Source organism: Olea europaea, chromosome 20, assembly GCF_002742605.1.
Source record: "Olea europaea var. sylvestris chromosome 20, O_europaea_v1, whole genome shotgun sequence".
Classification (NCBI taxonomy): Eukaryota; Viridiplantae; Streptophyta; class Magnoliopsida; order Lamiales; family Oleaceae; genus Olea; species Olea europaea.
The window spans coordinates 368,845-392,430 of NC_036256.1; the positions used below are offsets into that span (position 1 = coordinate 368,845).

The 23,586-nt window shown below is 35.3% G+C and overlaps 2 protein-coding genes across 15 annotated transcripts; one reads left to right on the top strand and one right to left on the bottom strand.

The window, feature by feature from the left end:
- The first annotated feature begins 12,417 nt into the window (after positions 1-12,417).
- LOC111369311 (serine/threonine-protein kinase AFC2-like) lies at positions 12,418-16,931 on the top strand. Of its 2 annotated transcripts, XM_022990783.1 has the most exons (12): positions 12,418-12,593; positions 13,584-13,770; positions 14,125-14,151; positions 14,243-14,396; positions 14,505-14,553; positions 14,652-14,766; positions 15,000-15,091; positions 15,216-15,372; positions 15,458-15,522; positions 15,630-15,727; positions 15,825-15,927; positions 16,417-16,931. In XM_022990783.1, the coding sequence occupies exons 1-12, from the start codon at positions 12,507-12,509 to the stop codon at positions 16,561-16,563; spliced, it is 1,281 nt and encodes a 426-aa protein (XP_022846551.1). In that variant the 5' UTR covers positions 12,418-12,506; the 3' UTR covers positions 16,564-16,931. The 2 variants fall into 2 exon arrangements, with proteins under 2 accessions (XP_022846551.1, XP_022846552.1); XM_022990784.1 differs by lacking the exons at positions 12,418-12,593; positions 13,584-13,770; positions 14,125-14,151; positions 14,505-14,553; positions 14,652-14,766 and having other exon boundaries at positions 14,378-14,396.
- Positions 16,816-22,779, bottom strand: LOC111369309 (pentatricopeptide repeat-containing protein At1g13040, mitochondrial-like). Of its 13 annotated transcripts, XM_022990782.1 has the most exons (5): positions 21,256-22,779; positions 20,857-21,156; positions 20,276-20,391; positions 19,936-20,024; positions 16,816-18,214 (listed from the first exon to the last, which is right to left on the bottom strand). In XM_022990782.1, the coding sequence occupies exons 1-2, from the start codon at positions 22,415-22,417 to the stop codon at positions 20,873-20,875; spliced, it is 1,446 nt and encodes a 481-aa protein (XP_022846550.1). In that variant the 5' UTR covers positions 22,418-22,779; the 3' UTR covers positions 16,816-18,214; positions 19,936-20,024; positions 20,276-20,391; positions 20,857-20,872. The 13 variants fall into 13 exon arrangements, with proteins under 13 accessions (XP_022846550.1, XP_022846548.1, XP_022846547.1 ...); XM_022990780.1 differs by having other exon boundaries at positions 16,816-18,191; positions 19,936-19,976; positions 20,857-22,779; XM_022990779.1 differs by having other exon boundaries at positions 19,936-19,976; positions 20,857-22,779.
- Between the last annotated feature and the right edge of the window lie 807 nt (positions 22,780-23,586).

Here is a 23,586-nt window from a genome sequence, read left to right on the forward strand (position 1 = left end):
AATTATTTATAATTTTTCCTTTCATATGAAGTAATTTTTTTTTTCCACATTTGCACTTAATTAGCTAAATATGTTAAATGTAATGGGATAATTATCTAATTGGCGCCAAATTTTAGTATCGCTTCAAATAATTTCATTTACTTTATCGAACTTCAAAATTATATCACTACGATACTCATTTGCCTATTATCAATCAATATGTCGGCAGAATTATTATTCTATATTTATCATAGCCATATACAAGAAATTACTGGAAGGCTTTTCCTTTGTCTTCCTCTGATTCTGTCGAGAGTATATATAGTAAAATTATTTCAGTAATGGTTTGAAACCTGAAACGTCACTCACAATGTAGCTATCATGCATTACATGTTGGGGAATTATTAATTTGTCATTTAGGCCAACATACTCAATTAATTGTGTATAAAAACTATTTTAAAATTAAGCAGAAAATTAAAGTGATCTAATAAAAAAAATTAAATAATTGGGTTTATGGCATTTAAATAAAGTGTGTCGGATTATATGTGTAGAGATTAGATTCCTTTAGAATTGTATTCATGATGGACGAAATATATATGGAAACTATATATAGGGTTATGGTTTTCAATTCATATGCAACTTCTCATTCTTTGTGTCATCTAATCAACACAATAATTTATAGAGAAGGCATATTGAAAAGGAAGATCCAAAAACCCACAATTAAGAATTAAGATGAATGAATTCAAGAATCAAGATTATTGATCAAAAAGCAAAACCAAGAACGTGAATCAAAGAATTCAAGGAGGCAAAATTCATGATTAAAAGCAAGCAATCAATCAAGAAGGGGTTCTAAGTTGATTTTGAAGATTCAAGATCTAGAATCAAGATCTAATAATAAAGAATCATTTTCAAATAATTGAGGTATGTTTTACACTTTATGGTTCTCTTGTTATTTGAATTCAAGAATCAAGATTATTGATCAAAAAGCAAAACCAATAACATGAATCAAAGAATTCAATGTAATACTCCGAACTTCACGTTCTACATTTGGCCAATATGATTCATGCATTTCATGCTAATTACATTGTCATTTGTATCAATTTCCTGATTGCCTCCTCTTAAAATGATGCATTTGATCATCAAGACTTTAAAATCTTTACATGATGATAACCTTCGACTCTTCGATTTAGGTGGTGAATTTTATATTGAGCTATGATAGAAAGTTAGATTAACTAAATGTTGGAGATTGGCTTGGTAAGTAATGTAATATTTGAAAGGCCGAAAATTTGTATCAACGAAGGTTCAAGCTTTCCATTCGGCTAATCGAGGTCACCTTAAACCCTAGATAGGTAATTCACATATTTGGGACATGAGGGATGAAGTGACATTATCACAACATAATAATATATGTCTTATACGACGTTATAAATATTGATGTGCGAATTGTTGAAATCGGTTGAGAATCGGGTAAGAAATTAAATGAACAGTTGAAGAATTAGATCTATAAAGTACTTTGGGATCTTAATGCAAGTGAAATAGATTGTAAGCACATCAAAATAAACGAATGACACTTGATTTATATCTGCAAGGATAGAGGTAAAATCAGAATTTAATCAAAGGAGACAACACCTACTTAACATGTGACGACTTGCCACTTTAACCTCTAATTCCTTCAACCTTAAGCCTCCAACACGTCCTATAAGTCCTTAGAACTTTACACAAGATACTTATAACTCTTCTAAGTCACATATGGCTCCATGTAGTGCAAGGGAGAAGTCAAAGTTGGCTGCAAGAAGCCACCTCCTACTTGGACAGCTCAAGCTAGGGGACTTTCACTTTAGTATATATAATTGCTTCAACCTTAAGGCATAAATTTCGTGTCTAATCCCCAATGACTTAATATAGGATGAATATATATCTTAAATATCATAAATGGACACAAAAATAATGGTAGAAAAGTCAAGTATTGCAGCCAAGATGACAGCTCTTGCTTAGTGACTCACCTTGATTGCTTGAGGTGGCTGCAGCCCATGATAATCTTAATCCTTAAGTAATATGCACGACTTCAAACATTTAAAGACCACTTATTTACCTCCTAGATAATATATTAACTCCCTTAACTCGTCCCTACGTGATTCCAAGTGAAAAGAGGGTGAAACAGTCAAAGAGAAATAGAAACAAAAAGCTGGAATTTCTGAACAACTTTGTTACTCCACAGTTTTGAGGTTTGTTTCTATTATTTCTTAAGGGGTTTATGATTTCTTAAACATCTGAACTTGTTTGTAATTAAGTTGGAGTGTTGTTAATGATGTTATGATGCATAAATAGGGGTAATTAATTGCAAGAATTTGAAAGAAAGTAATCTGGACAGAGATGAGGAATTGCTGGATTGAGTGATTTATACCTTGATTTTGGGATGATACTTAGTGTTTAACTTATATATGTCAATATGAACGTTTTTATATGTAAGTAGGGAGTGTAGAAATGATTTTAATGGCCTAGAATTCTGTTGGTATCATAATAATAAAATGGAAACCGAAAACAGTCAAAGGGAAAAACTGCCTGATTTTGTGTAGTGGAAAATGGACTATTTTTGAAGCTCCAAACACTTCATTTGTCACTATGTTATGATCTGATTATCTTCACATATATGTTATAGGCATAGGTGTGTGGTAAAAGTTTGGGAGCCGTTAAATGTAGGTAAGGACATGAAAAAGAATTTGAAAAATGAGTGGACGGTGATGGAAACCTAGAAAACAGATTCTGTCCATTTGGGTATTTAATGTGATTTCAACATTTAGATGTCCCCTAATGAACTCTTGGGCCTAGAAAATATATCCTAAGGAATACTAGGTTGTCGAAAACAATTGGATGAAGTTGACGTTCATAATTGGACTCGAGAGATAGCGACTTATGGGATTCGTTTGTAATGCCATCAGTAACTTGAAATAATGATTTTGTCTAAATTGTTTTGGCGTGAATGGACATATTTTGGGATTGTATGTGTTAAGATTATTAAATGGAGGATTGTATTTAATATTAGATGATAATACAGGCGACTTTTCGACGTTGAGCGAAAAAGGGAATTGATACACACTCCATAGGAGCTTACACACATAAAGGCGAAAGGTAAGTGAAAATCCATTTGCAACTACGATGCAAGAACCTAGTATATGTGACATAGTAATGTTGAAATATCTACATAACTTTGATAAGAGGCTTATAGCACATCATATGGTGGTTACGATCATTGAGTATGAGGTTGCGTAACTTATTGACACCGATTTTTATTAAATACGTCATTTATGAGTATTTTCATATGCATGCACGATATGTAACATGGTTGAAAATCCTGCATGCAAAATATCATTTCAAAGTGAGTTTCATTATAAATGTTTTATTGACCACTACTAGGGCACCGAGACATGTGAGACATGCTTATGTGATATGTTTGGCATTGCGGGTGTTACTTCCTGGGTGATTGCAAAGGTAGATAGGGGATGGGCCTTTGGTGATCATGGAAGGGCGGACCACTCGACTGTACCCTTGTGATATTATGATTATTGGCGCTGCCGGGTGGGAGACTTCTTGGGTGATCATAGGTGTAGTCAGGGGATGGGCCTCTAGTGGTCACGAGAGGATGGTCCACTTGTCGGTGTCGATTTCATACTGGCCATTTAATTATTGATATTGATATTATGCAGAGCTCTATCCGGTGCATAGTAGGTGGGTCAAGGGCCCAATGAAATGAAAGATTTCAAGTGAAATGATTTCTAGTCGACTTTGACGAATATTGAAATATGATACTTTTTATCGTGATATTTAAAGTAAATGGCATGGTGTCATATGTCATTATTACTCATGTTCAGGACATGCATGATTTTGCTTACTAAGTATTGGCTTATGTAGTTCTTGCATTGTAGGTGAACATAAAACTACATAGATAGCATGGCTAGCTGTGGAGCTCCTACAGGATTCCAGAGTTCGATGTACATGGATGACGACCTGTACGGTTATTTTGTAGGCTGTCATCTGTTGGGTTATATTTTGGAATCCTATATAGTGTACTTTTGAAATGACCTGTAGACATGTTTATAAGCTCTGAATATATATGTTGGATTATGGCGATATGATTTTGGGTTTTGATATATTATATGATCGTGTCACAGGTGATTAGAAGTTAACAAACTCAAAAAAATATATATATATATGTAAAATTCTATGTCTAGGTTGTGTATAGATATCAATATTAATTTAGGGGTGTGACATTCAAGGAGGCAAAATTCATGATTAAAAGCAAGAAATCAATCAAGAAGGGGTTCTAAGTTGATTTTGAAGATTCAAGATCTAGAATCAAGATCTAATAATAAAGAATCATTTTCAAAGAATTAAGGTATGTTTTACACTTTATAGTTCTCTTGTTATTTGAATTCAAGAATCAAGATTATTGATCAAAAAGCAAAACCAAGAACATGAATCAAAGAATTCAAGGAGGCAAAATTCATGATTAAAAGCAAGAAATCAATCAAGAAGGGGTTCTAAGTTGATTTTGAAGATTCAAGATCTAGAATCAAGATCTAATAATAAAGAATCATTTTCAAAGAATTAAGGTATGTTTTACACTTTATAGTTCTCTTGTTATTTGACATGGAGGATATGGCAATCAAAGTAATTAGGTTTTCATGTGATTGAGAATTAAAGTTGTATAAAATTTCAACATTACACTATTATAATATGCTTACATACATCATTCATGTTTCATCTGTATATGTGAGGAATTAGACATAAAGACCGTTGAGATTGGATATTTAGTTAATCTTGATGACTTTTGTTCCTTCTTTTTTAGGGCGTCTTGAGCTGATAATGACTTTGTGTCCGAATTGCTAGATAGAAGGTGGTCACTGAGCAGCCTAGAAGCCAAGATTCACCAAATATAGATTTATGACCGATTGGAAGGTGGATTACATGGGAACATTTCCTTTCACAATAATACGCAACCGCATTTGAGTGAATGCACATTAGACAAGTACCAACATCTTTCCTTCGTTTTATATTGTAAGGGATGATTTGCTACATCTATTGATGAATGGCAGCAAGGCAAGGAAATTGGATGCGCTACTTCCTCTCCAAGATAATTTTGTAAAAGATGTGGCAAGATAACATTCTCCCTTAAATTTGCATGTATCTCTACCTTATTAAACTACAATTGCTGTTTATTAAAGCTTCTTTGAAAATTTGGAATGATCTTCAAAGCCTTATACACCCATTTTGTGAAAGATGATATACATACGTTACCACATTGCGGGATTTTCCTCTGCATGATAAGCCATTTGTGAATTCGGCCAAAGTTAGTAGGCATTACTTGGAAACATTGATCCTTGTTTCCTGACGTATGTTCTTCTTTTGAGGTTGTCCATCACTTCTTCCTTTAACTTGGTCACCTGGAAGTACTATGAGATAACTATGTAAGTCTATTTGTGAAACAACCAGAACATAATATGGTAACACGTAAACTGAAAATATCCCGAAATCTTAGAATCCTGAAAGACTTTCAAAATCAAATAATATCTTATTCACACGTCTAGGTTACATGTGGAGGTTGCCAAAGTGCTCATGCCGCTGCTGTTGGTATGTTAAGTCACGATTAAAATAGAATAATTTCCTAATCATTTTTCCTCCTAATTGCTATCATCTTCTCTATTTACAAGTGTAGTTCCCAGTATTACAAACTCTTTTGTGACTCAAGTATTTTTTGGTAAAAACACAAAATATTAATGACAAGAAAGTAAAGAACACGAAGGAATTTTCGGCTAAAAGGCCCCGAGGTTCGATGACCAACTAACGCCTACATTTCCATTGAGCATCCATAAAGATTAAGCTCGAATCCACTATCATAGCCCCCAAAATCTGGCAAAACCAATTTACAGAAGAACAAAACACAATCTGTCGTTCACACCCACAAATTTGCCCTCAGATTCTATATACTAATCTCACACAGAGATAGTCTCAACACTACTAATAGTATATTACAAGATTTCACTAAGAAATCACAACAAAACATCATCCAGAAGATGAAGAGAACGAAGAAGAAAAAGCAACAATAAAAAAAAGGAGATTAGGGTTCCATAGAAAGTCTCTCAACCCTATTTATATGAGGTGCGTCCAACAAAACAATCCAATGATCACAATACTGACAGATGTAAGAAATCCACTGTGGGACGCGTTTAAGTTGAAGTTGTATTTCCAAAACACGACTTTGTAAATCTAGAACCTTCAGTTAAAATACACCAATGGGCCCGTTTGGTACATATTAATGTAAAAATGATTATGAAAAATATAGTCGTTATGAGCCCCATACAAGAGATAGAAATTCAAATTTGGTGGCTTGATGTGATGGATAACGGTCATATTTTTCATTTTAATGAAGAAAAAATGGGAAATAAACGGAGGCTTAATTGCAAATCATCAACTGGGCTCAAGAATTTTAGCAGCCCAATTTTTTACAATCTCCACCTTGCTGGAATTTTGAGAGTGATTAAGTTGATTCGAACATAAACTATTTTCATTTGCTCTTATTACCTGTTAACAAAATCAGAAAATTAGTAAACTTCAAGATTCAATAATTTTAAATAATCAAAAAATTTACTAACAGATATTACCTTTGTATCTAAATCTGCAGGATTAATCTTAGTAGGTATTTTAACCATATTTATATCACATTTTTCAACTATATCCCTAATGAAATGAAACTTAACATCTATATGTTTTGTTCTATCATGAAAGATAGGATTTTTACTCAAGAAAATTACACTCTAATTATCAGAACAAAGCTCCACCTGATTTCCTATAATATATAATTCATTTAACAGACCCATTAACCATATTCCTTCCTTCATTGCCTCTGTAGTAGCAATATATTCTGCCTCTGTAGTAGATAGGGCCAAAAGTTTCTATTGTTGTGCTTTCCAACTAATGCAGGTATCATTTATCACATAGAAAAATGCAGTAGTTGACTTTCTATTATCAAAATTTCTAGCAAAATCAGAGTCTACATAGCCTTTCAAACTTAAACCATTTTTATTAGTTTTGAACATAAGTCCTAGATCCCATGTGCCTTTTAAGTATCTGATTAAGTTTTTCATGGCTTTCCAGTGAAGTTTATCTGGGTTGCTCATAAATCCGCTTAAAACACTCACAGCATAAGCTATATCAGGCCTAGAACATACCATAATAAACATAACAAATCCAATTGCATTAGCATATGGTACATGCAACATTCTTTTAAGTTCGATTTCATTTTTAGGCGATTGATCAATGGATAATTTAACATTTGCAGACAAAGGTAAACTAACAGGTTTGACTTTATGCAAAGAAAATCGTTTAATAACATTTTCAATATACCATTTTGAGTTAAAAACAATTTTTCACTTTGTCTATCCCTTTTTATTTCCATTCCTAAAATCTTCTTAGTAGGTCCTAAGTCTTTCATCTCGAATTCAGACTTTAATTTTCCTTTTATAGAGTTCAGTGCATCAGAATCCTTACCAGCTAGGAGCATATCATCCACATACAAAAGCAGATAAAAGAATTCAGATTGTTCATTTCTTTTGAAACAAAAACAGGGATCATACTCATATTTTCTGAACTTAAGTCCTTGTATAAAATAGTCAAACATTTTATATCCTTGTCTTGGGCCTGTTTTAGGCCATATAAGGACTTGTATAATAGAGACACTAAGTGTTCTTTATTTTTAACTTTAAAACCTTTTGGTTGTGACATGTATATTGTTTCATCTAAAAAGTCATACAGAAAAGCAGTTTTTACATCTAATTGCTCTATCACTAAGTCAAATTGTGCTACAAGGACAAGTAATATCCCGATGGAAGTATATTTCACAACATGTGAGAATATTTCAATGTAGTCTATACCCTCTCTCTGTGTGAACCCTTTAGCAACCAGCCCAGCCTTGTATCTTTTGTCATTTGAATTGTATTCTCTTTCTTTTATCTTGTAAACCCATTTACATTCAATTAGTTTGCAGTCTTTAGGTTTAACCACTAAGTTCCAAGTTTTATTTTTATACAGAGAACTCATCTCATCTTTCATTGCTGCAACCCATTTAGCAGAGTCCTTAAAGGTAATGGCCTCTTCATAACATTCAGGTTCCTTATCTAAGGATTCTGATTCTATCTATCCAGACACATAATCTGCAAACTGGTATCTAGAAGAAGGTCTAATAGTTCTTCCCTCTCTGTCTCTGGCCAATTGATAGTCCTGCAGGTCATGTACAGGTTCTAATTCCTGAGGCTTATCTAAATTTTCATCGTTGGTAACATGCTGGATTTCAGTCTGAGGTGTCTCCACCTCAATTTGTATTTGTTCAGGGGTATTCTGGCTTTTAAAATCAATTTTAGTCACAACAAAATCATTGTCTGTTATCCTATCTTCATTATTGTCACAAAGTCATGGGAAGGCATCTTCATTAAAAAATCATAGATCTACTTATGACCACCTTAAATCCTTTTGTTTCTTTTAGCCGGAGCCTATAGCTTTTTACCCCTTTCCCATAACCTAAGAAAACACATTTCAAAGATCTTGGGTCAAGCTTAGAATCAGTTTGGTGAGCATAGGCTGCACACCCAAATGTTTTCAGATGAGAATAATCAGGAACCGGTCCTGACCATATTTGTTGTGGTACCTTGTTATTTAGATAGTGAAAGGACACAAATTTATCAGATAACATGCAGTTTTTACTGCCTTTCCCCATAAAATTTTTGGCAGTCCTGAACTAATCAACATGCACCTAGTTCTTTCAAGGATTGTTCTATTCATTCTCTCAGCTACACCATTTTGCTAAGGGATGGCATTGTCCTATGTCTAAGTATGCCATTTGTGCTGCAATACTGATCAAATTCAATATTTCAAAACTCCAATTTATTGTCGTTCTTAAAACTTTGATTTTCCTACTTGTTTGATTTTCTACTGGAGTTTTCCACTCCTTAAAAATTGAGAAGGTATTAGATTTTGATTTCGATCCAGGTCGTCAATAGTAAGGAAATAATATCTATATCCAGATGCAGTAGACACAGGTGCAGGCCCCCCATTATGAATGTATTCAAGTATATTTTGTGACTTATGTATATCATAATTAAAGGGCATTCTATTTTGTTTTCCTATAATACAATGTTCACAGAAGGTTAACTTCTGAACATTGTCATTCCCAAAAGCACCAGACTTTGAAAGTACTTTTAGGCCTTTCTCACTTAGATGTCCTAGTCTTTTGTGCCACAATTCAGAATTATCTGTTTGTGTAACCAAATTCACAGCAGTATTTTGAATGACAAAGTCAAGATTTAGGGTATAGATGCCATTAATTTTGGGTGATTTGAATATAAGTAACCGATTTCTATTTATTTTTGTAAAACCATCATTAATTTCAATTTGATACCCTCTATCATCTAATACCCACAAGGATATAAGATTCCTTCTAAGTGCTGGAACATACCTAGTATAGTTTAACATTAAGAGTTGACCATTCTTCAATTTTAAAACAATGTTTCCAATTCCTTTTACTTGACAGGGATCATTATTCTCCAGTTTTACACACCCACCACTAAAGTTTGTGAAATCAGTAAACTAATTGATATTAGGGCTCATGTAAAATGAGCATCCTGAATCTAGAACCCAATCATGTTCAGGTCTTTCTAATGAGGGCTGAAGTGTCATTATCATGCTTAGGGCCATTTCCTAGGCCCTTAGCCAATCTTTTATCAAATGACTAGTTTTACCGTAATAATAACACTTTCTATTGTTAGCCTTTCCCTTGTATACTTTTTTTATCATTTCCCTTATTATTCCCCTATTCTTTTTAGAGAAATTTTTATCTTTATTGTAATTAGCTTGACTGAAATTATTTAAGCCTTTAGTAGGGAGTTTTGGATTGGACATGAATTTTTCAACATATAAGGCTACTTTGTGTTCAAATTTAAGTTCTAGATCTCTATTCTTGAGTGAGTCTTGAATGATTTCAATAGTTAAATCACTCATACCATATTCTAAGGCATTCATAACGTCTTTATACTTATCACCCAGAGCATTTAGTAGACCAACTACTTTCTGGTCATCTGAAATCTCTTCCCCACAATTGGTTAAATCTTGTGTGATCTTATTAAATCTATCCATATTTTCTTCCAAGTCTGCAGTAGGATCAAATTTATGATTGAAAAATTGTTTCCAAAGAAAATACTTATTTGGTAGGGATTTAGAAACATATTGTTTTTCTAAAGTTGTCCATAATTCAGCAGTAGTGGTGGTGGTTCCTATCTTTCTAAACACAGAATCAGATAGATGAAGAAATATGGTGCTCTATGCTGATTCATCTTGCTCAGTTTTCCTAACTTCTGATAAAGTTTCTGGCCAAGATTCATCAATTGATTTAACACATTTCAATTGCATTAAAAGAGCTTTCATCTTCTAGCTCCAGAGGGTAAAATCTCCTTTACCATCCCAATGTTGAATATCAATTTTAGTGGCATATTGTGCAAGTGTGTTACAATAATGTTCAAGATGATTCAGGCAAGATTTAATCTCAGCTAAACAATTCACAAAATATGCAATTCATAGTAGAGATATGTAGTATAAAAATAGTTCACACTTAGTAAACTTAACAATTGACATATTAATTCTTGCAGTAACAAATAAAGCACTTTCTTGCCAAATTTTATATGCAAACGTGAGCATTGATACAAATGTCAATTGAATAATGTCAACTGCAGATAGATTATTAGTATTGTCAACCCCATACACAAGAATCAGGTTATGCAAGGACAATGACATGAATTGCAGAGCACAAAGAAATAAACCCCTAATGTATTTTCTTCACCGTTCCTTAATTTCCTCAGATTCTAGGGTTCTCTTATGGAATCCTAGACAAAGGTAAATTAGAGGGGGTTCAAAAATTCCTTAACTTAATCCCTAAATAAGATTCGACAAGTATTAAAGTTGGGGTATAGTATAGATTTCACCAAATTTGTAGCTTATGCCAAAAGTACCAAACCGATACCACAGATCTACTCAAGATTCAGATCAAACACTGTTTCCTATACATCAAAAGTAGATCTATCAGTTTTGGTAGATTTCTAGTACAATCGAGTCACACAAAAAATCGAACAATAATATTTTGAAAAAAGATTTTTAATAGTGGCTCCGATACCACTATAGTTCCCAGTATTACGAACTCTTTTGTGACTCGAGTATTTTTTAGTAAAAATACAAAATATAAATGACAAGAAAGTAAAGAACACGAAGGAATTTTAGGCTAAAAGGCCCCGAGATTCGGCAACCAACTAACGTCTACATTCCCGTTGAGCATCCATACGGATTAAGCTCGAATCCACTATCACGGCCCCCAAAATCGAGCAAAACCTAGTTGCAGATGAACAAAAACAATCTGCCGTCCACACCCACAAATTTGCCCTTAGATTCTATATATTAATCTCACACAGAGATAGATCTCAACACTACTAATAGTATATTACAAGATTTCACTAAGAAATCATACCAAAACATCATCCAGAAGATGAAGAGAATGAAGAAGAAAAAGCGGAAGTCAATAAAAGGAGATTAGGGTTCCATAGAAAGTCTCTCAACCCTATTTATATGAGGCTCGTCCAACAGAACAATTCAACGGTGCCAGATGTAAGAAATCCATTGTGGGACGCCTTTAAGTTGAAGTTGTATTTTCAAAACACGACTTTGTAAATTTCGAACCTTTAGTTAAAATACACCAATCATTAGGCCGAGTCTTACATTTAATTGCAGATCATCAACTGGGCTCAAGAATTTCAGTAGCTAAATTCTTTACAACAAGCAGAAGAATGCTTTCTGAAAGTTTGTTTCCTCGTAATGAAGCTGTTTTATGTGCTGAGATGGGATTAAGGTCCGTCCCACTTGCTACTTCAAGGAGAAGAGCCTGAAACTCCAACAGGCTACAATTTGATCTCGTCATTATATGGAAACATGTTAGTATATAAACTGGGCGGGGTGGGGTGAGGGTCATACCTTCTTGTCCTGGTGGAGGGTGATCCAAACATGGACTTTATCCATGGTCTGCCAGAAAATGAATGCTCCAATTGACATCGCAAAGAATGTACCCACTTTCATTACCAATCAATCAACAATTTTTTTTCTCAAATGGAACCTCCAAGAAAGTTAAACGATGCAGTTTTGAATATAAAAACACTTGACAATAGTGCCGCTATACTTCATGTTGAATTGGATGGAATGAGTGAAAGTAACCCGTTTTTGGTTGACTGAAGAAGAATGGTCAAAATGAAATAAAAACATTAGTGAAGTGCTTAAATGGAAATAAATTAAAATTCTGCGACTAACATAAAACAAACTTATAGTTAGTAACCTCCAATGAAAATTTCCCCCAAAGCTCTTAAATTGAATAAATCATACTTTTATAGTTAGGGTTTCACATCTTCATACACTCGAATTAATGGATTTGTAATGGAGATATTGAGTACATGGGTGAATATCCGTATTCTCACATGGACCGCCGTCCCAATAAGCGTCCAAAATTAGCCTGGGACCAACTTTCTCACGCTTCCAAGGTCAGTTTCCGTCTTTGTAATTTTTATTGATTATTAATATAGTAATGAAATTTTATCGGTAATTCATGTGAAATCTGTGGCAATTAGAATTTTGTGTGATATTTTATGTTGATTGAGTTCTTTACATAGGGTAATGGAAAGAATTCAGTTGAAAAGATTTAAGGGTATTCTCAATCGTTTTTAAAATGTTTTATATCACTAGAGATGTAAAATAAAGCTCCTTAGCAATATAGAAGTCTGTAAACTAAACATGTCGACGAATTCAGAGTAACTAAAATGAATACATATTTTTTAGTAAAATAAGTTATCGCAGTTGAGAAACCAAAATAAATTTTATAGTTTTGAGTAAAATACATTCTGTGGTTCAAGTGCTGATTGAGAACTTTATTCACTTTTTTGGTCTAGGGAAAAAGTAAAAACACGTCATTTACATTCCTTCTTGATCTAGACATAGCACCTTAGCCAATCCCAAGTGTACCAAATTTACTGGAGATAAGGCTTAGCTTCTTCTTCCTGCCATTGTTTGTCGTGGCAAGAAAATAATTTTGTTTTTTCGTTCAAAGTTGGCATGCTTTATTTTTTGCTATTAAAATGTGAGTAAGATCACCAATTATCAACACCTTATGTATATCTGGACATAATATTATTTTCTTGATCTCTCTTTTGCTTTTCTTCCCCCAATTTATGGAAACAAATAGGTGAATGAGATGACATATTTATATCTCTAGTTGTGGGCATGTGCCTGTGTGCTCACTCTTGTGTATGTTTGTGAGGGCTCCTTTGCCTTTTCTTGGCTAAAATTTGTGCAACAATAGTGGTTCTGGGTTTTCATTAATCAGCTTAGCAAGTAGTTATTTGAAATTTAACTTGTCCGCTAATTTTCATCAATTTTTAGTGTAGCCATATCTTGTGATGTGATAAATTTTTGGCAGAGGAGAAACTTCTCTTTGATTTCTGTTTAGTGAAGTATGCACACATTACTGTTTGTAGGTCCAACCAGGGATATATCATGGACGAGAGACTGGAAACATATCAAATTATGGGCATCAAGGAGTGCCTGCAGACCTCAATAATTTATACACAAGAGGACTTGCTGAAAGAGGCTCTCCGCCATGGCGGGACGATGACAAAAATGGGCATTATGTATTTGAGCTTGGAGAGAATTTAACCTCTCGCTGTAATTCTATTTACTTATCATGATAAAGCCATCTCATATGCTCTCGTATAGCATAGCTCCAGTATGTTTGATTTGTTATGGCAGTGCCTGCTTTTTTCTCCATTTTCTACCAGATATCTAAAAAATGATGTTATTTACCGATTCATCTTCCTTTTCCCAAAAAAGAAGAAAGATAAGAAAATAAGGAAGAAAAAAATGAAGAAGGAAATGGCTTCAAATGCAATTGGAAAGAAATGATAACTCATCTTCAACTGATTGAATTATATATTTTAATTTCTGATCTGGTCTAGTAACTAATATCTTCCTCTTTTAAATGTGTATTACACCATATCTCCACTTTGTACCGCATTCCAGATAAGATCCTGAGAAAGATTGGTGAAGGTTAGTCTCCCTTGTCGAAATATATTTAATGGGATATGCATGTTGGTCTTTTCTCATTTCATGTGTAAAATCTTTATATCTCATTTCATAGGTACATTTGGTCAAGTTTTGGAATGCTGGGACAGGGAGCAAAAGGAATTGGTTGCAATAAAAATTGTTCGAAGCATTAAGAAGTATCGCGAAGTAGCAATGGTAGAAATTGATGTGCTTCAGTTGCTTGGTAGATATGATAGAAATGGCAGTCGGTGAGTTTACAATCAATGATAATATAATATATGTTTTCAGCTTTACTGTCTTTCATTCATATAAAGCAGAACTTTGTACTGATGGCTAAACAAGTTCATTCTTTGCAGTTGTGTTGAATTACGGAACTGGTTTGATTATCGTAACCATATTTGTTTAGTAAGTATATTATCGATTCAAAGTAACATGAATCCCCATTTTTTTTTTCAACTTTTTGGGGAGTCAAGGCTTGTCAATGAATGTAATGGTCTTAACAGGTATTTGAGAAGCTTGGACCAAGCTTATTCGATTTTCTACGGAAAAACAGTTACCGATCATTTCCAGTTGATCTAGTCCGCGAGATTGGCAGACAAGTTTTGGAATGTGTAGCATGTCTGTGGTCGATACCTCTTTTTTTTCTTCATTTTTTTTTTTTTTTTTTTTATCCTCATGGCAAACATATAGAATCCCATCGTTTTTCATTTCATTTTATGGACCTCGCTAGAAGTCTTCTTGTGTGTAACAACTTTGATTGAGATGATGCATCCATTTTTTTTCGGCTTATAGTCCTCTCATCCGAAAGAAAACTCTAATTCTTTGAATGCTTTGGCTGGCTTTTGTTGCAGTCATGCATGATATGCGTCTCATCCATACCGATTTGAAGCCAGAGAACATACTCTTTGTTTCTCCGGAGTATGTGAAAATACCTGACTTCAGGGTATGTCTGTCAATCTAAGAGTTTATGCTGTGTGACTTGGCTATTCTTAAATTCAGACTTCATTTCTTTTCTACGTGACTCTTTTCTGTCAGCTTTTCATTTAATGTCTATCCTGCATGTGCAGATTGCATCTTGGTCTTTAAGAGATGGGTCTGCTTATAAGAGATTGCCAAAGTCAAGTGCTATTAAGGTTATTGACTTTGGTAGTGCGGTCTATGAGCGTCGAGATCACAATTATATTGTTTCCACTAGACATTATCGTGCCCCTGAGGTTATTCTTGGTATGTAGAATTTTCTTGTGCATCACCATGTACTTTATATTGGCGTTCTTCATTGCTATGCTGAGACTGCCTGTGTCTTTTTCAGGACTGGGCTGGAGCTATCCATGTGATATATGGAGTGTTGGTTGCATCTTGGTTGAGCTATGCTCGGTAATTCTGATGATTAAGCAGTAATGGTTCACCTGTTGGTCAAATAACTGTATGCCTAGAGGCATGGGTGTAAGCCTTGATTTTTTAATCTGATGTTGACTATGCAGGGTGAAGCTTTGTTTCAGACTCATGAGAATTTAGAACACCTGGCCATGATGGAGAGAGTGTTGGGTCCTCTTCCGCAATACATGTTGAAACGTGTAGAGTATGTTAATAGAACTGGAAATTTATCTCATCATTTCTATCATTTGTTTTGCTAATTATTGATAGTATCTTTCCCTCCTGTGGTTTCATTGACATAGTCGGCAGGCTCATAAATATATAAAATGGGGTAGGTTGGCGTGGCCTGAAGGTGCAACTTCAAGAGACAGCATTAAGGCTGTTTCAAAGCTGTCTTGTCTTCAGGTTGGTCCTACATTTTGCTTTTTCGCTACACTCACCTTTGCATTTTGTTTATTTAGGTAATCTTTGGTGTAAATTCTCAAGTCAGATCTGAGATCACCTGTCCTGTAAATTTACTTCCGAAATCAACATTTTAGGCTGGGTTTCGTGGATATGGTGGATGATTGGCACATGTAATTTGATTTATATTTTTTCGAAGTGAACGTGTCCATTTGTTCACATTTTCCATGTTATTTGACACTTCTGAAATGTCAAACGGCAGATGCATTTGGTGACATTTTAACTTGACAAACGTAGAGAACAATATTAATCATCCCTCGTTAAGAGAATGCCTATTTAGTCATATTTCCTCTGGTCCACTGTCAGTATTTTTTTCCCCCCTTGATCCATAAACTTGAGTCCTTTTCTTTCGATGCCACCATCCATAGTTTATCCTCTTGATCCTTTGATCAGTACATTCATAAGTAGGTTCATTTCATCCTGTCATTGCAGAATGTAGTAATGCAGCATGTGGATCATTCAGCTGGAGATTTGATAGACCTCTTGGTGGGACTTCTTCGTTATGACCCTTCTGTCAGGATGACTGCTCATGAGGCCCTCAAGCATCCTTTCTTTACCAGATACGGGTACAGGTCCTAAAAAGCACGTGTTTGATTATTGCCATGGTTCCAGATGTTGTGGTGATTTGGATTCCTTATTCTCGAAGTGTGATAGAGAGCAAAATTTGTTGGCCCGAATCTTCATTTTGTTGTCTTGTTTCATCGTGGAGCATGTATTGCAGTACCTATTACAGTATCCATTAGACTTTTTCTACGGAGTTATCCATCTCCTGAAATTTAGGAAATGTCGTTTGCTGTTCAGAACACCTCGTACTTTGCATCTTTATGTTAGCTTTTAGAATCTCTTTTGTGGTTGATCAATGATTTTTTTCGACTTGATCAAATTATGAATGAAAGGATAATAAACCACATCACCCTAAGAGAGGACGGAATTTGCTCTCTTTCCTATGAGTCTTGTTGTAAGGTTGAATGCTTTACTGCTTTCAAAAAATGGGCTTTTAACTTGAGATCTTAGATTTTTCATGACCCCTTCAGGATCATTCACCGCAATCTGCATCAATCCCCGATTTCTCCACCACCTATTGTCAAGACAAGTTGATGGAACAGAGCTCAAAGACCTAGAATTCCAATTTTTCTATCGCTCCACGGTTTGGACTCCCTAATGAGGAACTCATTGCAATCTCAATTTTGACTCTCTAGTATTTTCAAGTGCAAGTTTCGGACTACAAGGCATCATTGGAGTGTAAAAAACAAGATGAGGCATTATTGGAGTGTAAAGAACAAGATCTTAACTTATTTTTTCGTTTTACCAAACATGCTATCACTTCATTACAAGTACCATGACATAGAATTCTATCACAACAAAAGAAAATAATCATACAGAATGAAGTGCCAACTATTGTGATCTGAGAATAAATAATCAACCTTCACTGCATAAGGAAACAGAAACTGAACGCTCGCCCTTCAAGCGTCGTTATTTATTTAGGCGCTTCATAATGAACATTCTTCCCCAATCAAGACGCTGGTGGAGGACAATTTATCCCTATAAATATCTAGTCTCATAGTTAACTCTTCTACCGTCCACCGTTTCTCAGCTTTTGGCTATGACGTTCCAAACCCAAACATAGCTTCCACCAATTGTACATTTGTGAACCAGACTCGCTTAATGTCGCAGATAATGGTTTTAACACACAAACTTCATTATAAAAAGGATTCACGACAATGAAACAGAAATCTGTACGCACCTTTACCATTGGGATTGGTGAAGCTTGTGAGCAATGTCTGATCGGCATTAAGGCGGTACCCTAGTGCCACTTTGTTAAGTGCTCATCTATTTAACTTCGAGCTTTCGTGGCATATAAGCAAAGACTTGTCTCTATTCTCCTCCATATTAAAAACAACAAATATTGAGATTTTTATCTTTGTGACAGCGGAGATGTCGAGCTTCCTCCATTGACAGGATTCCCACGATCGTTTATCCACAGGAGTTTAGAGAATGCAGCCACAGCCATGCTATTGGCCTGGTTCTATGAGATGTCCATGGCGTCAGTAGTTGAATGTTGGCTCAGGTGGGCTGTGGCTTCACTTGCGGCTGAGGGTGGGAACATCTACACCCGCTTCGGTCATGGCTGTGGTTGCCGAGGAAAATCAGTAACTGGTCCAATATTGTTCTTGATGGCCGTGTGGAAGAAAATGTTGACCTGTCTCCTTTTGAAGGTTCATTACAGTATCTAAAGTTTAGATGAAAGCATGAATTGAAATAAGTAAATAACCAAAACAAGGAAAAAGGCAGAATCAGAAGTGGTACTAGAATTGCTGAAAAGACAACAAGTCAGACATTAGCCAAGCATAAAAGGCAAATAATCTAATATCCGGTGGAAAACCATCGTGCCGATACAAGGCCGAATAAGGTTGAATATGGCAGTGTTCAAGCTCAAATGATACATTGATAATGCAACATACAACACTCAAAGAACAGTACGAAGCTAAGTCTTTCGAATGAGAAAAGTGGAACTGCTCAGGTACTTAAATATGATGTATAAATTGATCTTATCAAAAAAAGAACTTTTGGCTGCAATGGACGGTTAAAGTTTGCAATAGAACCAATTTTCCAAAACATATTGAAAATAACAGCACAATCTTGACGAGTACAAGATGTATATCTATGACCCTTCACAGGTAAAATAACAGTAAAATCTTCACACGACATGCAAAGCATTCATTAGGAGCCCTATATATAATCTGTGACCTTTGTTGAGGCTTACATCTTGACTTACTCAAAAAGCGTGATATGAGACATAAAGCCAAGGAAAGTATCCCCAATGCTTTTGGAGCTATTTTATACTAGTCTCAACTTTTCAAACAGATTTTTCATGGCCCAATAAGTTCATATTTAGACTGCAATAAACCAAAACAACCATAGAACTAAAAAGAAAAAAACTGGAGATGGAGAAAACAAGTCAGGAACATTGGCCTATCCTTGCTCTCTACTGATGAACGATCCACCTACCCAAGTAAAGGTGCTACTTTTCAATGCCAAACAACTGGCAACCCTTTTTTCTTTCATATATTTCTAGTGTTTGACTCTATGTTTATTTTCTTTTCTTTTAAAATCATCGTCTAAAGAAAAGCTATTTGAGGCTCATGCCTTGAATCCTGCATCATGCGGAGGCTTTTGTAAAATGCCTCAAAGCTTACTCCTTAAGCGCCATTTGTGAGGCTCACGCCTGAAGCTAAAGCCTCTTCGCTGGTTTGTCTAGTGTTTATTACTGACCTTGGCTTTTGGACTGTTTCTTTATAATTTAGAATGCTTACAAGGTATCTTTATTTTCATTTTTCAGCCTTTACACGGAAGGAAAGGGGGAAGGAGAAAACACAGCCACTAATAGAGGACAATGACAAAGAATGAAAATGAATTGATGAGAAGCATAATATTGATGGTTCTTTTAAAGATTCGATTATTAATGGTGTTGGTATAAGAGATAGCAAAATTGCCTCTACCATGCTGCCCCTAGATGGCAAAAGTCTAGGAGCCGAAAACATCACTAGCTTACAATCTGATGAATCTACGGAGGGCCAACATGGAAATAGTCTTTTTTAGCTTAACGCAAAGCAATGTATCTGTGGCTCAAGATAAGGAAAAGAAAATACGACAAGGCTATGTACGATAGAAAATAGAAAGTAATAGGAACAAAATATCCATTAAATTAATATTTGTAACTTTTATGTTCCATATTATGTTCTTAAGAGATTAAGACTAATGATTGCAAAAGACTGCCACTACACACGACAAAGAGAGACTCACTTTCTTGAGTTGAGTATTTGTGAATGGTACTTACAAAATACTTTAGAAAGGCAAAAGAAAAAATCATACCTAGATTAGTATGATAATGAAAATTATCAGAAAACTAGTTCAGCTTCATACCCGCACAAGGGCAAGAAGCCAAAGTACCTGGCTTGCTACATGATGATACTGGAGCGCCTGGTTTTGATCTGTGTAGAATTAGCCCAAAATGGGTAGAACAGCACACATCATGTAAACTGAAAAAAGAAGAGCAAAATTTGAAGGTGACATATTAGCCCTGGTAATAAAGAATAGACAATGAGCTTACAATGATTCCACAGCCACTGCTCTATGGCTATATCTTGAAATGTTATTCAGCTTAGTCGTCTCGTCTTAAATCTTTTTATTTATTCTAAATCTTGAATTTTGGCATATGCAAAACAAACTAAGAAAATGCGTAGATCAGCTATAAGGGTGAAAACTTTGGAGGTAGAAAAACAAACCCAACCTGTTTAATTATTTCTGGAATCAGCCAGGAATATGTGGTAACTCTTGATGCCAAGGCTTTGACAGTTGCATCATCAACTGAGAATATATCTTGCGAGAGCTTTGCAGCAATTCAACCTAAATTCATTTTACCAACAAAAGATTAGTAACTTTCTCATCAATGACACAAAGCCATCTCAGAAAATACAACCGCAATACATGTCATGTGATATGTTCCTATTATTTTCTGTTACTTGCAAGCTCCTGCTTACCTGTTCTCCTGAAGCACGGGATACAGTTTATCTTTAATTTTTAGATCCTGTTTGAGCCCATTATTTGTCAAAAATGCATTTTTATATAGTGATTCGATGGCAAACGCGTGATTAAGAAATAAGGAAAAGTTTTGGGTTTGCGTGTAATATTATTTTATTATAATTCACATTAAAGATATGGGTCACTGTACAAAATGAACTACTTGCAGAGTTCAACATTTGCACAGTGGTTTAAACTGCAGATTAGGATACACAGATGCAGATCATGGAAACGCTCTAACACGAATTTGCACACAAAAAGGATCATGAAGAGGAGTCATGAGATACAAACCATTGGTGAAGTTACCTCAGGATGCGTCTTTTGAATGGATGACATTGATAAGAATCTCAGATATATCTCTGTCAAGGGTAAATCCCTTCTCCATCATCCGATCCCAGACGCCATAAACCAATGAATAATTCATTTGCCTTATGAGACCTCCAATGATTAACTTGAAAGTCAACTCATCTGGATACAAACCTCTACTTTGCATTTCCTCATATAGATGCATTGCTTCACTAACTCTCTGAGCCTTGCAAAACCCACTGATGAGTGCATTGTAGCACACTACATCCGGGGCAATTCCCTGCCCTACCATATCATGAAAAATACTGTGAGCTATTTCTACGCTACCAATCTTGCACCGGTGATCAATAATCACAGTATACAATATTCTATCTGGAGATATACCCATTTTTGCCATCTGTTCAAGAAGATTGTTGGCTATCCTTGAGTTGCCTTCTCTAAGAAAAGCTTTTATGAGGGTGGTAAATGTTTTCACATCAGGAACAATTCCCTTCTTCTGTATCTCCTCCAATAGCTTAAAAGCCCTTCTAGCACGACCCACCTTGCAAAATGCTCTAATAATTGTATTGTAGGACACATCTATTAACCCTTTAGCTTCCATCTTTCTGACCATCAAGACATAGGCCATATCTACTCTGTTGCCTTTGCATAGACCTTTTAGAAGCTGATTGTAGCTATAAACATCGGGCTTCATCCTGCTTCGCTCCATCTTTTCTACTAAATTCTCTGCCTCGTCCAACATTAGCTCATTACAAAAATAATTCAACAACACATTATAAGTAACCAAATCAGGCGCACATCCATTCCTAATCATAAATGACTTCATTGCTTGCGCCTTATCAATCCTGCCTGTTTGACAAAACCCATCTATAAGTACATTATAAATTACCACATTAAACTTAACCTTCCCCTTCATATCCCCCACAGTGAGCTCATATGCCAAATCAACCTTCCCATTGTCAAATAACCCCAAAACAAGTGCCCTGCAAGCATCATTATCCGGTTCAAAGCCCTTCTTAATCATTATTTTCCACATTTCAACAGCCTTATCAAGCCTTTTAACTCTACACAACCCACTAATTGTAATGGTATAACTCACTATGTCAGGCTCCCGCCCCTTTTCTCTCATTACTCTCAACAATTCCAAGGCATTGTCCACTAAATTCTCGCTGCACAAAAGATTCAAATAAATATTATAAGCCCAAATATCAGGCACAATGTTGAGCCTATCCATATCTTCAAAAAGCCTACAAATGAGCTCAAAGTTCTTAACTTTACACAATCCCGAGCTGAACCTGGAGTAGGTAAAGGAACTCAAAGAGAACCCTTTTGAAACCATCAAATTATAGTAGTGTTCAGCTAACTCAAAACGCAAGTTCTTTATCAACACTCCAAGGAACCTGTTGTAATCAATGGAAAAGACCCTGCAATCTGAATTGGACATTTCATCAAACACTTGGATTGCTTTATCAATGAGACCAGCTTTCACATAGTTCCCGATGAGAGAGCGATATATGAGGCGTTGTTTGCCAAGGATTTTATACATAGATAAAAACAAGTACCCCACAGAAAACTACGCATTTGAGCTCTATGCCTGGATCGGAAGCAGAAAGCTGTGATCTTTATATTGATATGAATGTTGGGATATTTATTGTACAACAATGAAATACAACTGTTGTATAAATACATTTGTATTTATAGGTGTTTGTATAGGTACATGCTTTTGCCAATGGAGAAAACGGCGAGAGAGGGAGATGTAAGGGGGACTCCGGGGCCCAGAAATAAAGTCCGCTCCGCTCTCTGAAATTGGAAACCTGGTATTTTTCGAATTCTTAAAGAACTGAGAAACCTCGGAATAAGAAAACTTATGGCTTTGAAGAGGACCTCATGGGCCGACTCAATTCGAAGCAAAAAAGAACTTGGGCATTAAGCTCACATAGGGCCCTGGACGTTCAGGCCCTGTCACCCAAGAATAACTCCAAAATAACTCCTCTCTCAAAACTCTTAGCACATAAATCCAAAATTTTTGCATTTTTTAACTACATATTCTAAAAAAATGTCTATTACAATGCTTTACCAAAAAAATGGCCACCAAACAGGGGTTAAATGGGGAATATTTGGAATTAGAAATAGAGAGACAAATTATATGTTTTTGTTGCACGAATGATGCTATTTAGCATTACCAATGTTCGGTATCAATAGACATGAGAATTATCATAGAGACTTGATGTAGTTGTCGAAGGGGCAAAGAACTGCTAAACTTGATTATTTTCTTATATCAGATTCAATCTTTATCCATGAAAATTCTCCCTTTTTCTCATGGGTCATTCCTCTCTTTTGGTGAGCATCAAACTATTTCAAGAAATGATCATTTCTCTGAACTTATTTTGTGGTTGTATGTCATTTGTGAATGGATAGTAAATTGAATAATAAGATAAGCAGCGAGACTAACGTTTCCCTAGTTTTTGGGGTTAGACAACATCACTATGGAGAACCAAAAACATGAAAAATGGTTTTCTCCTCCATGTGATTTTTATTTTTATTTTTTTCCCCTTCTTGGTGGGCGGGGGGAGCTTATGATAAGGCTTTACTTGCTTATTTGATAGGGAGAAATGTACAGAACTAAATGATATGACGATATTAAAGAAATCTTATGCATGTATCAAATATGCCCTTAAAGAACTAGCATGTTTTCGTGCATCAATGGTAGTGAAG

Excerpts from the sequence above, each read along its gene's own strand:
- LOC111369309 (XM_022990780.1), bottom strand. The coding sequence starts at position 22,417 with ATGTATAAAATCCTTGGCAAACAACGCCTCATATATCGCTCTCTCATC.
- LOC111369311 (XM_022990783.1), top strand. The coding sequence starts at position 12,507 with ATGGGTGAATATCCGTATTCTCACATGGACCGCCGTCCCAATAAGCGT. Across the intron at positions 14,397-14,504 it reads TATGATAGAAATGGCAGTCG|TTGTGTTGAATTACGGAACT; the intron begins GTGAGTTTACAA and ends CATTCTTTGCAG. Across the intron at positions 15,728-15,824 it reads TACATGTTGAAACGTGTAGA|TCGGCAGGCTCATAAATATA; the intron begins GTATGTTAATAG and ends TCATTGACATAG.